This window comes from Ictidomys tridecemlineatus, chromosome X (assembly GCF_052094955.1).
Source record: "Ictidomys tridecemlineatus isolate mIctTri1 chromosome X, mIctTri1.hap1, whole genome shotgun sequence".
NCBI lineage: Eukaryota > Metazoa > Chordata > Mammalia > Rodentia > Sciuridae > Ictidomys > Ictidomys tridecemlineatus.
In genome coordinates, this window is record NC_135493.1 from 65,066,287 (window position 1) to 65,083,274 (window position 16,988).

The 16,988-nt window shown below is 31.6% G+C and overlaps 1 protein-coding gene across 1 annotated transcript in view; it reads left to right on the forward strand.

Moving 5' to 3' along the window:
• The window catches only part of Brwd3 (bromodomain and WD repeat domain containing 3), a 118,658-nt gene that overhangs the window by 75,903 nt on the left and 25,767 nt on the right, over positions 1-16,988 (forward strand). Inside the window, exons 20-28 of the mRNA XM_005328827.4 lie at positions 3,522-3,615; positions 5,071-5,220; positions 6,091-6,167; positions 7,855-8,023; positions 9,169-9,282; positions 9,980-10,087; positions 11,585-11,709; positions 13,202-13,284; positions 16,054-16,165. Coding sequence (XP_005328884.1) covers positions 3,522-3,615; positions 5,071-5,220; positions 6,091-6,167; positions 7,855-8,023; positions 9,169-9,282; positions 9,980-10,087; positions 11,585-11,709; positions 13,202-13,284; positions 16,054-16,165 — 1,032 coding nt within the window. The remainder of the gene's footprint in view (positions 1-3,521; positions 3,616-5,070; positions 5,221-6,090; positions 6,168-7,854; positions 8,024-9,168; positions 9,283-9,979; positions 10,088-11,584; positions 11,710-13,201; positions 13,285-16,053; positions 16,166-16,988) is intronic.

A 16,988-nucleotide genomic window follows, 5' to 3' on the forward strand; every position in this document is an offset into this window, starting at 1 on the left:
TTATCACTGAGCAACAGCCTGAGCCCCAGAGCACAATTTTTTAGGAAGTAAATTATATTAAGTTTTCCTAGTAACTTTGACAATTTTTAATCTAGCTGAGATATTTTTCAAAATAACTCCAATTATTTTACTCCATATCAAATAGTCAGTTATTGTCAATTTGTTCAGAATATGCTAAATGCTTTGGGGCATATAAAAATGCAAAGAATGATTTCTTTTTCCAAGTTTGTTTTTATTACTGCATTTAAATTATGCATAATAGTGGGATTTGTTGTTATATATTCATACATGTACTCAATAAAAAAACATAATTAGGTTAATTTTGTTCCATATTACTTCCCTTTCCTCTCCTCTTCCCTCCCCTGGTGTATGATTTATTTTCTTTATAATCTATGTTAGGATAGGAATGCAAATGTTATTAAGTAATAACTTATAAAAAGTTATATGTGATTAAACATATGAATTGTATATAGATCCTGTATTCAATAGTGGCTCCAGGAGAGAGCCATCAGCTTAATATTGGAGCAGTTTTGGGGTAAAATGTAGATATCTGCTAGACCCTAGTAATTAGAGTATGTTTAGAAATGTCACTTAAATAGACTTTATTTGATGAAAAAATATTTCACTAGGATGAATTTCAAACCTAGAATCTTTATTCCTTTTTGTTTTAAGTGATATTTTTATTGGTGCATTATAATTGTACATGTTGGTAGTATTCCTTATTATGTATTCAAACATGTACACAATACAACAATAAAATTTGGCCAATATCAATCTCTAGTATTTCCCCTTTTCCTTTTCTCCTTTGGTTGGTCCCTTTCCTCTTCTTTACTGGTCTCACTTTAATTTTAATGAGAATCCCGCTTTTTTGCCTTTTCCTTCCCTAGCTTTCACATATGACAGAAAGCATATGACCTTTGACTCTGAGGTTGGCTTATTTTGCTTAACATAATGTTCTCAAGTTCCAATTCATTTTCCTGCAAATGACATAACTTCATTTTTCTTTATGGGTCAATGAAGCTCTATTCTGTAGAGTTTTCTTTATCTATTCATCCATTCACAGAAAACTAGACTAGTTCCATAGTATTATGTATGTATGAATATAGTATGAAGACTTTAACTCTTTAGAGTAAATCCTGAAGACTGGACTAACTTGGTCATGTGGTAGTTCCATGCCTAGTCATTTGAGGAACCTCTATACTATGTAATATAGTAGGTGTACTAATTTACAATTCCACCAATGGTATAGAAATGTTCCTTTTTCTCTACATCTTATCCCTATTTTATTATTATTTGTATTCTTTTAAAAATGATTTTAGTTGTAGATGCACATAATACCTTTATTATATTTACTTATTTTTATGTGGTGCTGAGGGTCAAACCCAGTGCCTCTCACATGCTAGGTAAGTGTTCTACCACTGAGCTACAATCTATCCCAATCCTTACTTTTTGTATTTTAAATAGCTGTCATTCCAACTAGGGTAAGATGAAATCTCAGTGTAGTTATGATTTGTATTTTTGTAATTGCTAACAATGTGAATGCTGGACTCAGTGGTAGAGCACTTGCCTGGCACGCATGAGACACTGGGTTTGATCCTCAGCACCACATATAAATAAAGGTATTGTGTTCATCTGCAACTAAAAGAAATATTTTTTAAAGATTTGAATGTTTTTTAATATATTTGTTGGCCATTTGTATTTTTTTCTCTTTTGAGAAGTGTCTGTTTTGCCCATCTATTAAGTGTTATGCATTTTTTAGTGTTCATTTTTTTTAGTTCTTTATATTAATTCTCTGTCAAAAGAGTAGCTAGCAAATATTTCTCTCCCATTCTGTAGGTTCTCTTTTCACATTCTTAATGGATTCCTTTGTTGCTTTTTAATTTGATGCCATCCTATTTAATATTTTTTGACATTAATTCCTTAGTTTTAGGAATCCTATTAACAAAATCATTGCCTGCATCTATTTTTTTTTTGGAGTGTTGATTCTTCATTTTCTCCAAGCAGTTTCATAGTCCCTGGTCTAATTCCTAGGTCTTTAATTTTGAGTTGACTTTTTGCAGGATAAGGCATAAGGATCTATTCATATTCTTCTTCATATGAATAAACCAGTTTTCCCAGCATCATTTGTTTAAAAGGCTATATTTTCTCCCAACACATTTTTGATATCAGTATGAGTTTATCTCTCTGTCTTCTATTCTGTTTCACTAGTCTATGTGTCTGTTTTTATGCCAGTACCATGCAATTTTTGCTACTATAGCTCTAGTATAATTTGAAGTCAGGTGATGACTCCAGCATTGCTTTTTTGGCTTAGAATAACTTTGGCTATTCTGAATCTTTTATTGTTCCTAATAAATTTTAAAATTCCTATTCTTATTTATAAATCCTAGTAATTTGCTATAATATCAACTTCAGATATTTCCCAGCAATTGGAAGTGGATTTTGGAAAGAGAAAAGGACATTGACAAAGACCATGTAAAATTTATTTTAATCATGTATCCTCTTTACCTAGCCTTTTAGTAGATTGACTAAGTAGCAAAAGTCATTTGATTTCAACTTATCTATATATAGATAAGCTGCCTTCTGATATAAGCTGGGAGCATTAATAAGAAAAAGTAGATATAGCTAACTTAGGAATAGAATGCTAAAAACCCTGGCAGTAGAGCAATTTGAAATAATTTTTACTCAAAACTTTGGAAGTAGAGCTGAAAACAGGGAATCAAATAGGTATTTGTACATGAATGCTCATTGCAGTTTTATTTACAGCAATCAAATTGTGGAAACAATGCAAGTGTCTGTCAGCAGATAAATGGGTAATCAAATGTGGTATATCACCATGCATGGTGGTACACGACTGTAATCCCAATGGCTGGGGAGACTTAGGCAGGAGGATCATGAGGTCAAAGAGAGCCTCCACAACTTAACATGGCCCCATCTCTAAATAACAAATCTAAAGTGTCTGTGGATGTGGCCCAGTGGTTAAGCACCTCTGGGTTCAATTCCTGGTTCCAAAAAAAAAAAAAGTGGTATATCTATTCAATGGAAAGTTATTCAGCCATAACAAAAGATACCTGCTGTTAAAAGACATTGAAAACACTGAAAATGCTAAGTGAAGGAAGCTAGACAAACAAGAGGACAATTACTGTATGATTCCACTTACTTAAAATATTTATACTAAAATTACTTATAGACATAAAAATGGATTAGAGGTTATCCAAGGCTGGAAGAATTGAAATGGGAAGTTATTGCTTTGATAGTTGCAGACTTTATGTTTGTAGTGATGACAATTTTTTGAAATGATACTGGTAATGGTTACAGAACATTATGAATATAATTAATTGTCACTGAAGTAATAACACCTATAAGCATTAAAATGGCAAATTTTATAATTAAATGTATGTTTACTCTCTGACTTTTTACTTATTTTGTAAATTTTTTCTATTCTTTTTTGTCTGGCTGGCTTTTTAACTACTGGTTTCCTTATTTATGATTTTCTGATATTTTGACCTTTGATTTGTAATTAGGGTTCAAGAAGAATGTCGAACCGCAAAAGGTGACATAGAAATTGGTCTTTATACAGTTGAAAAGAAGAAAAAGCCATCTTATACTATCCAGAGGGTAAGTTTATTTGTGCAGTACTTTGAGATATATTATTTGCAACATTTATGTATTCAAAGACTGTCTTATAGGGAATTTATCTTATGATCCCCAGTTGAGATGTATGTTTATTCTTAATAAAATTAGTTACACCGTCCACCCCAAGTCTAGGACATGTAGTTATTGTATGTATAGGATATTTATTTTAAAATACATTTTTCCTTAGTTAAATTAGATTTTTTAAAATGCTGCCTTGTAAATGCTGCCTTTAAAATGTGCCATATAAAAATTTAATCTTTATTTTGACCTATTTACCAAAGGGATACACTACCAACAATTATTATTACCACCAGTGAATTATCCATAATTACTCAATTTCTTCTCTTAGTCCACAAATGGGACTAAGCAATGTGATATAAGAGTTTAAATGTGGCATGCATTTTGAGGTATATGTCTGGGTGTGCCTTGATGTGGTCTAAAAATGGAATTATATATTACTTTTTATATATACATTATATTCATCCTTCTATTGGTTTAGTTAATATAAGGTTTATATATATATATATATATATATATATATATATATATTTTAAGTAACTCTCCTATCATTTTTCTGTGATGGGGTAAGAATTGGACTAAACTAATTTTAAAGATATTTCTTAACAGTTTTAAGTACACTAAACTAGAATGAACAAAAATATAGATCATTACATCTAATTAGATATTTCAAATTTGCCTAGATTTTTAATGGAATGAAAGATGTACATATTAACATAAATATAATATAGATAACTTGTTTATCCTGTAATTGTGAATAATGTAGCATATGCAAATGGTGAATGAGCAAATATTTTACAACACAGACTTTTAGCAGCTTTGATTTGATCACAACATTTTCAAAATAAGAAGGTGATCAATATCAGTGGAAAATGAGTATCTAATTATTATTATAGTTTTATATTGGTTTCTCTCTTCAGCAAATTTTCCTCATCCCTGATTCCTTCCCTGCCTAATTAATTGACTTATTTATTTTCAGTTTTTTTTGTATTGATGGAGCTTTTCATTTTTTTTCTATTTTTAAAACATTTTATATAACTCATAAACAGTGCTTGTATAAAAATTCACACAAAATTGCTAGAGAGCATACAATTTCCAGGAATGTCCTGGGTTTTTGTTGCATTCAGTTTTCTAAAGATGCACTCAATTCAGTGGTAATATTCAGACATTATGCGATATTTTATTATCTTTGGTAAAACTATTCTCATTATTTTGTCTCCTTATAGTATTAACTCTGATATCCACTTTGTGCAGGGTCTGCTCTCACTAGGATGTCAGAAAACATTAAGGCTGGATCTACTAGAGGAAAATGTTCCCAATAGCAGGGACACCCCTGGCCCCCAACCCCACTTCAGAATCCTCACCATAGCCAGGCAGAGCTTTTCATTTTAAAAACTGTGTTTTCCTTTTCTTCTACAGAATGATTACCCACCTAGCTGTGGGCGGTCTTTACGAAGGACACAACGCAAGCGTCAGCATACTTATCAAACACGGTCCAACATAGAGCATAATTCACAAGCATCATGTCAAAATTCAGGTGTACAGGAAGATTCAGATAGCTCCTCAGAGGTTAGATATCTTCTGTTATTTATTCAATATGATGTTGTTTGCTGTATGTGCCATCAATTTGGATTTACTTTTGAGGGTCACTTTAATAGAAAAATTTTAGGAATTTTGTTATAAGAAGTTTACTCATTAATAAGAAACTTAATGAACAAATCTAGGCATCATATTAAATTATTTTAGATGTCTTCTCTGATTTGTACCTAGGATACTATCTTGGTTAGAGTATAACAAATGCAAGCAAAAGTTTGACTTTCGGACAAAGAGGAAAGACAGTAAGAGAAAAATCTTCCTATAATTGGAAAGATATGGGATATAAACAGTAGTAATAAGAGTTTCAGAACTTATGGACTGTGAAATCAACATAATGTACACATTTTCTGTTACTACCTGTTCTTCTGTTCTCCAATCCTTTTATTCCCTTAACCATACTAGTCATGCACAATAGGAATTTAATTGTGCATCGACAGAGTATGATACTTCCATTCTCCTGCCATTCACAATTCTTAAACTAGATATTTTCAAAAAATCTTTCCCCCATGAATTTCTTAATCTTAAAAGAATGACAAATTACAGTATATTTAAAACAATATTTTAACATATAAGAGGATTATACTGTATTTGGGCTTAAGGTGTTTTTCAGTCTTTGAAGTAATATAAGTTATTTTATGTCATAAGATGGTATAATCCAGAAATATATAAATACCTGGGAAGCTTACTTGTGAGTTATAGATATATAGAGAAAACTAATTCTGTTTTAGCTAGAATACTTTTGGGGTAAATAAAAAAGTGTTATAGAATAGGTAGTAGTTTGCCAATGAATATTATGCTACCTAATAATAACCATATATCTTAATTATTGACTCTTTATTGTAGGAAGATGAAACTGTTGGCACAAGTGATGCTTCTGTAGAGGATCCTGTTATTGAATGGCAAAGTGAAAGTTCTTCCAGGTTATTTTTTAATGATTTTTGACTTAGTCAAAATTATTCAGCAGTTTTTAATATGAAAATATGTTCTTATAGGAATTTGTTAAAACAAGAGTTAAAATAATGTTTCACAAATATTTTTGGTTGTAGATGGACACAATACCTTTATTTTATTTATTTATTTTTATGTGGTGCTGAGGATCAAACCTAGTGCCTTACACGTGGTAGGCATGCACTCTACCACTGAGCTATCCCCCCAGCCCCAAAATATTATATAAAGAAAGAATACCAAATTAGAAGTCAATAGACTTGTTGTTTTTATCTTGTCTCTTCCTTTATTTTATGTCCTTTGGGGCTTTTTAATTTCTTTATTGGTAAAATGAAGTCCCTTTTTAATTCTAGATTCTACATCTTGGCGAATATATATATATATATTTCATATTAAAAAATAAATGACAGCAGAATGCATTACAATTCTTATTACATATATACAGCACAATTTTTCATTATCTCTGGTTGTATCTAAAGTATATTCATACCATTTTGTGTCATCATACATGTAATTTGGATAATGATGTCCATCACATTCCACCAACCTTGCTAATCCCCTGCCCCCTCCCTTTCCCTCCCACCCCTCTGCCCTATCTAGAGTTCATCTATTCCTCCCATGCTCCTGCTCCCTACACCACTATGAGTCAGTCTCCTTATATCAGAGAAGACTGATATAAGGAGGCTGACTCATAGTGGTGTAGGGGGAGTTATGCTAAGTATAATTTCACTTAGCATTATCTTCTCCAATGCCATCCATTTACCTGCAAATGCCATGATTTTATTCTCTTATAATGCTGAGTAAAATTCCATTGTGTGTATATGCCACATTTTTTTAATCCATTCATCCACTGAAGGGTATCTAGGTTGGCTCCACAGTTTAGCTAGTATGAATTGTGCTACTATAACCATTAATGTGGTTGTGTCCCTGTAGTATGCTGTTTTTAAGTCTTTGGGGTATAAAACCAAGAGAGGGATAGCTGGGTCAAATGGTGGTTCCATTCCCAGATTTCCAAAGAATCTCCATACTGCTTTCCATGTTGGCTGCACCAATTTGCAGTCCCACCAGCAATGTATGAGTGTACCTTTTCCCCCCACATCTTCGCCAACACTTATTTTTGTTTGTCTTCATAATAACTGCCATTCTGACTGGAGTGAGATGGTATCTTAGTGTAGTTTTTGATTTGCATTTCTCTAGTGTCTAGTAATGATGAACATTTTTTCATATATTTGTTGATTGATTGTATATCCTCTTCTGAGAAGTGTCTGTTCAGGTCCTTGGTCCATTTATTGATTGGGTTATTTGTTTTTTTTTTTTTTTTTTTTTTTTTTTTGGTGCTTAGCTTTTTGAGTTCTTTATATGCCTTAGAGAACCCTATTTGATTATTCCTAGAAATAATGTAGATCTTTCTTTTAAATAAGATATTGTGGTTTAGATAGGGATTTGAAATCCTGTTATAGAAAACTAAGTGTTATACTTTACCCAAGAAGCATTTCATTAAAATCACATTGATAATGATCAGAATTTTATATTGACACTTCTTTTTCTGTGCAGCCATGTCATTTATAATTCCATTTGATAATATAGTGGTCACTATTCAAACATTAGGTAAAATTATTACTTTTCTATACTAAGGTATTCATACTTTTGGTTTATTTACAGTGATTCATCAAGCGAATATTCTGATTGGACCGCTGATGCTGGAATAAATTTGCAACCTCCAAAAAGACAAACCAGACAGGCCACACGGAAAATATGCAGCAGCTCTGAGGAGGAGAATTTGAAATCACTAGAAGAAAGGCAAAAGAAACCTAAACAGACTAGAAAGAAGGTTTGTAAATATATGGGTTGTTTTGGTTTTGCTTTTATTGTAGTGGTTTGTTTTTTCCTTAGATACTTGAATATTTAACAGTCACATTTAACTTATCTTAAAATAACATTATAGCTGAGAAAACAAGTAAATAAAAGTAATTTATATGGATTTCAAAATGTAAATAATTTTGACATTTTGTTTTATTTATTATTATTTTTATTTGTTAATTTTGCATTATAATTCTTAATACACCATTATACAATAATTTATCATATCTCTGATTATATATAAGGTGTGTTGACACCAAATTCACATCTTCATACACGTATTTTGTATAATAATGAGAGTCTTCTTTCACCATCCATGCTATTCCTCTTCTCCCTCCCTTTCCCTTCTACCCCTATTCCCTATCTAGAGGTAATCTTCCTCCCTTGCTCTCCCTCCCAACCCCATTTTGAGTTACTCCCTTTCATTTTGACATTTTTGTGTTATCAAAGATAGAGGCTGAGTCTTCATCATTATAATATTGATCATTATATGTTAAAATATAACAAAGTTCTTGAATAATAAGCAAGTATAGTGTAAATGTATTATTCTTTCAGTGTTGCCAGTCATAAATTTCTATATATTTTTGAATCAGATAATGGAAAAGTGTAATTAATTGTATAGGGCACTTCTTCCATTCCTTTGTTTTTAATTTATCCCAAAAATGGTTTCTTTTTTTCCACTATAATTTCATTTAGATGACATAAAGAATTAATTCACATAGTTCTTTGAATTAAAAAAAAAATTATATACACTTTATATGTCCTGTTTCATTAGTAGACATAATTTTTTGATTATCACCTTCTATTTGTGAAAGTTATTTCTTACTATTGTTTTAATTCAGGTTGTACTCTACGAATATGAAGAGTAAAATTTCTAGTTTTTAGATGTTATATAGTTTTATTATCAGTTAGGTGAAATGAAGATTTTTTGTATTGGTACAAAAGGTATTATAATTGCTAAAGAAAAGTCTTTAAAATGTGTGTGTTCCAGGGTTTCTTTGAACCTGATGTTTTAACATACTCTCCCTGCTATGTTTCATACTGTTATTAATTTGTTTAAGCATTTATAAATTATATGTTTTATATATATGTGCTATAAATGTATTTATATTTTAGAAAGGAGGACTGGTTTCTATGGCAGGTGAACCCAATGAAGAATGGTTTGCCCCACAGTGGATCTTGGATACTATACCACGACGTTCCCCATTTGTTCCACAGATGGGAGATGAGGTATTTTTTTTTGATACATGGAAATATTGCTGTGTTATTTTGAACTAGACTGAGGCAGTCTTCCTACCCTAGTCTCCCAGGAACTAGAATTACAGGTGTGTACCACCTTGCACAGCAAGATGGGTTGGTTGTTCCTTGTTAAAATTTTTTCTCTCAGATCCTCAAGCACTAAATTTTTAATGAGTCTTAGAATATGTATATTATTAATTTTATTTTGGATAAAATATTTACATTGTGAATTATATGTATATAGATAGATACATAAATATAGATATAAATATGTATACATACATACATACCTACACACATTGTCTTAGATGCTGTATTCAATCATATATTTCTTGAGATTAGTGACTGAATCTTCGTATCTTTGTATTCTTTGTAGGGCCTGGCATAGTGTCTTGAAAATAGTAGAAGCTCATTGAACACAGAGATAACTTGATTTGCTTGTGAATTCATGAAAATAATTGGCTTGATTTTTATCTTAATTACCACTTAGTAGAATTTAATGCTATTTTGCTACTTTGAGTTAATGCTCAAATGATGCTATTTTGAGTTCTCTTTGATGGGAAATAGTACAGATTTTTCAAAACTAATGATGTGTTTTCTGCAAACAGTAAGGTAGTTGTAGAATATATACTGGAATTTATGGAGTTGTTAAGTAGGATGATTTAATGCCTTATGTTTTCTCTTTTAGCTTATTTATTTTAGGCAAGGGCATGAAGCTTATGTGCGTGCTGTAAGGAAGTCAAAAATATATAGTGTTAATTTACAGAAACAGCCATGGAATAAAATGGATCTCAGGGTAAGTTTTTCAAATTCATAAACTATGCAGTTGATAGTTTCTTACTTTACCCATAAGGTTTTTCTCAGTATAATTCATATATAGAACTGGCTCTGATGGGTCATATGTTGTATGTTTCCCAAAATTTTTATGACATTTTCTTCATTATTTGACCTAATTTCCTTCAAGATTTGGATCCTGTATTCTGTTCCATTCCATACATAGAACAAAGTAAGAGTACCCTACTGTGGATATTTTCTCCATCAACAATTCTGTACGTTCTGCATACTCAACAAAGTGACAGAGTATATTGACTATGGACACTGTCAACATTCTGGAAGCTTTGGGATATATTAAATATCATAAATCACAAGAAGCTTAGAAATATGGGGTGCTTTATGGAATATCTTTTGATGTAATACCCACATAGCTATGTGACATTGAATAAATGAGATATATCTATTTATATTGAAGGATTTTCTGTCACTAAATATCTGTTCAGTCATTTATTTATATTCACATATATACATACATATAGACATAGGTGTACTTGGGCCATTATTTCTGTTTAGGCTTATGTATTTTGTTCTATTTTGCTTTTCTGATTTGGAGAACAAGAATATAAAGGGCAATTTTACTATGGTCTTCCATGTTACTAAAGGATTGTTATGTCATGTTGCTTAGCAGGAAGGAACCCAGAGAGAATCTGTATATTTACTGAAGTAAAAACTTAGTTAAGAGATTTGTAAAAAAGTTGTATTAATGTTCTAAGTTGATAAAATATCAAGTAAGGTTTATTTAGTCAACTCTTGGGAGATAGGGATAGCTACCGTCTATTTTGAATCAGGTCAAAATTGAATTTAGAATTAAGGCAATGACTAAAACATAAAATTTCTTATTTCTAATTCTAACTCCAAGGTCCTAGAAAGTTAAAGGAGGTAGCATGTGTGGCATAAGAGCCTGAAGTTTTAAGCAAGTATCTATACTCCTGAGAACCAGTTTGCCATCTCTTTAGTGTAACTGATAATATATAGTGTTGTTGTAGTGTAATAATGTAGGCATTCAAAAAAAGTCATCTTCTCAAATATAAACATATCATCTATGAACCTGTATGTTTACATACTTTATTCCTGCTAGGGTTGTAATTTTATGTATACAGAGCTGGATCATCCCATGGAGTGTCTTTTTAGAATATATTACTGGTCTGTAACTCAGACCTGTAGGATTAGATTCTATAAGAGTAGGGTTTAGGAACATGAATTTTAAAATGTTTTCCTAGAGGATTCTGCTGCTTTTACTTAGTGTAATGTCCTTTCCTAAACTATCGTTAACCTGCTATTAAGTATTAAGTGTCAAGAGCCATATCTTAACTACTTTTAACATTAGTCTTTGTAATAACTAACATATGGTGAGTATTCAGATAATTCTTAAATTATTCAAATAGTAATGAAATATTGTGTGAATGTTAGGTAATTATTTGTATTGAAAATAATAATTCATTTATATTTTCATGAATAGGAACAAGAGTTTGTTAAGATTGTAGGAATCAAATATGAGGTTGGACCACCTACACTATGCTGCTTGAAGCTTGCATTTCTTGACCCCATTTCAGGAAAAATGACTGGAGAGTCTTTTTCCATTAAGTAAGTAGCTATCTCTAGCTCTCTGTGTTTATATGTGTGTAGTTTTTAAATTGATTTTATTCTTTTAAATACATGACAGCAGAATGCATTACAATTCTTATTACACATATAGAGCACAATTTTTCATATCTTTGTATATAAAGTATGTTCACACCATCTCATGTCTTTATACATGTACTTTAGGGGGGTTTTTTGCATTATAATTTTTATTACACATATAAACCACAAGTTTTCATATCTCTGTTTGTATATAAAGTAGGTTGATACTCAATTTGTGTCTTCATACATGTACTCTGGATAATTATGTCCATCACATTCCACCATCCTTGCTAATCACCTGCCTCCTCCCTTTTCCTCCCTCCCCTCTTCTCTATCTAGAATTCATCTATTCCTTCCATGTTCCCCCTCCCTACCCCAATACCCATTGTATATTGTGCAGAGTACAGGACTTAATAAGAGAGGAAGTACTGTAGCACTACTACCACAGGGCTTAGAGTTATAAACACTAGTGTTTAATTTTTTTTTTTTAAGAGAGAGTGAGAGAGGAGAGAGAGTGAGAGAGAGAGAGAATTTTTAATATTTATTTTTTAGTTCTCGGCGGACACAACATCTTTGTTGGTATGTGGTGCTGAGGATCGAACCCGGGCCGCACGCATGCTAGGCGAGCGCGCTACCGCTTGAGCCACATCCCCAGCCCCTAGTGTTTAATTTTTTATTGATTTCTTTTTTTTAGAATTTTTAAAATATTTTTTAGTTTTTGGTGGACAAAACATCTTTATTTTACTTTTATGTGGTGCTGAGGATCGAACCCAGTGCCCCGCGCATACCAGGCGAGCGCGTTACCGCTTGAGCCACATCCCCAACCCTTCTTGATTGATTTCTGAATTTTATCTGTCTCTATCACTCTCTCTCTCACACACACACACACACACACACACACTTATAAATGGTTAGATAGGTGGATTCATGAACAGGTTAATCAATCTTGTGTAAAATGAAAATGCTAATATGTTAATATTTTCTTCAGGATTGTTGTGAGGAATCAAAGACTAACTTTTATAAGTGCCTATTGTTGAAACAGGGTAGTTGCTTTTCTTTCTCTTAATAATAGTAGAAATAGTCAATGGCTCATTTCTTGAAGTCAAATTTCAAATCTAAGGAGATGAGAAAACTTCAATTCACACTGTTCTTTTTAAAATTTTTAATATGAAGAATTTTGTATTAAAATTTAAAAACCTTTATTAGTGCCTTTACATTATTAAAGCAATACAAGATTATGCAAAGCAATCCTAAAAATTTAAGCCAGATGGGATTTAATTTAAGTAAACATATGTCCAAGGATTATGATGTTTGCCAAATTGTTCTTGATGAGTTCCAATTAAACATATATCCTTGGACATTTAGTAAGTAATAACAGAGAGAGAGAGAGAGAGAGAGAGAGAGAGAGAGAGAGAGAGAGAGATTGATTCCCATTGCTTTATTTTCTGTACAGGTATCATGACATGCCAGATGTCATTGATTTTCTTGTGCTACATCAGTTTTATAATGAAGCCAAAGAAAGGAACTGGCAGATTGGTGAGTATAGAACTCCTGCTAATAACTATTAAACTTAAAGTAGAATAAGTAAAGTTTTAACTCTAAGTTAATAGAAAGAATGTAGTTTAATGTTTAGTTGAAGAAAGCTGTTAGCCAAACTAGGAAAATTCAGTTAAAATTTCTTTTCCAGATTAAGTGATTTTATGCATATTGTGTAGTATGTATAGTAGTCCCCGCCCCCCTTATATGTTGTTTCACTTTCTGTACTTTCATTTGCCTGTGGTGGTAAAATAGAAAATAGAAAATCCAAAAATTTAAAAATTTCATAAGTTTAAATTGCATACTGTTTGGATTATGTGATTAAAAAATCATGCACCATCATATTCCATCCCTCTAAGGATGTGAATCATCCCTTTGTCCAGTATATCTATGTTATACTATATATCTCGTAGTTATTTAGCTATGTGTTCTGAACTCTCCGTATCATGGTGCTTGTTGTGATCAGGTAATCCTTACATAGTAAACTAAGACTAATTTCATCTTACCATGTAAACAGACATTTTATCATCTCACATTATCATAAGATGGGTGAGTATAATAAGATTTTGCAAGAGAAAAACGCATTCACATAATTTTTGTTACTATATATTATTATTATTCTCTTATTGCTACTCTCTTACTGAGCTTAATTTATAAAATAAACTCTATCCAGTATGTATGTATGGGGAAAAAAATCAAATACAGCTGGCTATCTGAATTCATTGTTTCTGCGTGTGTGAATTCAATCAACCATGGATCAACAATATTTTTTTAAAAATGCATCTGAACATGTACATTTTTATCATTATTCACCAAACAATATAATATAATAGCAGTTTATATAAAATTTACATTTTATTAGGAATGGTAAGTAATCTAGAAATCTAAAATATATGGAAGGATTCTGTAGATTATGTTCAAATACTATACTGTTCTTAAGAATCTGCATTTATGAATATCTGTTAGAGAACTGTTGAGCCAATGCCTCACCAACGTCAGTGTACCACTATGTTGGGTTTGGTGATCTCTGCAATTTCGGGCATCCATTGGGGGTCTTAGAGAATACCTCTTGTGAATCGGTGGGGACTACTTTAGTCTCTAAACCTTGGGCAAATACCTACTCTATTAATAATACAAATCTGAATTAAAGAAAATTCTGAACTGTCAATTCCCCTAGGGAGTATTTTCATACATGGGCTTTTAAAAACACTATTGTTTATTGGGGTTTCCTTTTTTTCCTCCCTTCCTCCTCTTTCTCCCTCCCTCTTACCATTGTTTCTTTCCTTTAGCCCTAACTCTTCTGCCCTCTTTTTCTTTTCTCTGATGAAAAGAAGCAATATAATACTAGTATGAGGGAATTTTTTAAAGAAATTAGTTTATAGCTCTGTCATTATTAATACAGAACATAAGGCCTTTAATACTATTGGCATTTTTCACACATTTCCATATTTTGCCTATAGTTTTAATATATTTTTGTTCTGGCTGTGTCACTTACTAGCTCATTGATCTTGGGCAAGTTTTCAATCCCTCTATGGCTTACTCCCTTTATCTTTAAAAGGGAAATTATATCAGTGCACACCTATAATGTTGATGTAATCAAGGAAGAGATGTAATATATAGAAAGCACTTACACAGTGGTTCCTGATACAAACTAAAAACCATGTGAATATGTGCTCATTAGTGTTTTTACATTCTTCAGTGTATAAGGAATGTTTTTTCCATAGAGGTTTGGTTTTTTAATACTTAGCTATTTAAAGGCAGAATACGAGTATAGGTTGAGCACCCATATCTGAAAATTCAAAATGCTCCAAAATCAAAAACTTTCCTTTGTCCATTTTTTTTTAATTCACAACAAATCTTTGGTTATAATTTGACATTTGTTTTATATCCAAATATATCACTTCATCCATTAGTAATTTTTATCTTATTTACAGTAGCCTGTTTTTCAGCATTCGCTTATTTCTTTTATTCTTTTTAGATATACATACAATACAGTAGAATGCATTTTGACCTTTTAATACATGTATTATAACTTATTCTAGTTAGGATCCCATTTTTGTAGTGGAACATGATGTGGAGTTATACTGGTCATTTACTCATATGAACATAGGAAAGTTATCTCCCATTCATTGTACTGTCTGTTCTATTCCCATCTTCCCTCCCTTCCCTTCATTCTCCTTTGTCTAATTCAGTGAACTTCTATCTCCACCCTTATAGAGAACCAAAATTGAAAACTTTCTAAGATGAATAGAGCATTTCATATTTTAGGTTTTTGGATTAGTGATGTTCAACCAGTAACATCTTTGCAAATATTATATAATACAAAAAACTCAAATTGGAAACACTTCTAGATGCAAACATTAGTTAGCCTGGATGAAGAGATTTTTAAAGGCAAAAAACTAAAAACAAAAAAAAAGAAACAGCTGTAGCCTTAGCACTGAAAAAAAAGGTAAAGAAACTACATTAACATACATTCCATACACTAAGGGTTATGCATAATGATATTCATTAAAGTTAAATTATGTTTGTAGTATTTTCTATGAAGACATAAACATGTATGATGTACTTGAGAAAAATTCTACCACTTGGAAATTAAAATACTTGAAGAGGGTAAAATGTAAAATTCACTTATTTGGAAAACTCATCTTGAAAAATCTGGTAATACCAGATATAGTGCTAATTACGTGTTCAAGAAAAAATAGCAATTTACACTGGGTACAAAGCTGATATTTTTCAAGAGCACTGTTTTTGAAATTTTAATCCTTATAGGTGATAGATTCCGCAGTATAATAGATGACGCCTGGTGGTTTGGGACTGTAGAGAGTCAGCAACCTTTTCAACCAGAGTATCCTGATAGTTCTTTCCAATGTTACAGTGTTCAGTAAGTATAGTTATATATTTTTTTGCCTGATATAATACTGTCGTATAATATGGACTTTAAATAAACACTACCATTAATAATAAATTTTTATCTGAATTACTACTCTTATAATAACTATAAGGAAGTAAGCATAGTACCTACTGGAAAGAATTTGATGGTAAACTATTTGTGCCACTGTGCATACTAAAACCAGGCAAATACTAAAAGCATTTCCCTTGTTGTTTACCTTTTCTCTTAAGTATTTCTTCTTTTTATATTTTTGTGGTAATGGGGATTGAACCCATGAACACTCTACCACTGACCTACATCTATATCCCTTTTGACTTTCCTCCATGGCCTTTAATTTTTCATGCAGGGTCTTACTAAGTTTCTGACGCTGGATTCCAATCTGAAATCCTCCTGCCTCAAACTTCCAAATTGCCAGGATTATAAACATATACCACTATACCTGGCATAAGTCTTTCTTCTTTAAAGAATTGAAATTATTTTCCCATAGAGAATAGTGAAATTAAATCAATGTTTAAAGTAATTGTTATATCTGTAGTATAGCAGTGAATATTACTACTTAGTCTGTTATTTAATGACATGAATTCTAGGTAGAGCTGACAGCATTATATTTTGAGATACTGTTTGTTTGCAATATTAGTTTAATTGTTCTGGAAATCCCAGAATTGTAAGGTTCCTAATGAATGAAGCTTCTCAAAAATGATGGAAAAAATGTTCATTTTGTGAGGATTGCCTTTAAAGCCACTATATTACAGATAAAAAGAGAAGATTAAAATTTTGAAAGTGCTAAAATACTTAAGATATTGGGATAAATTAA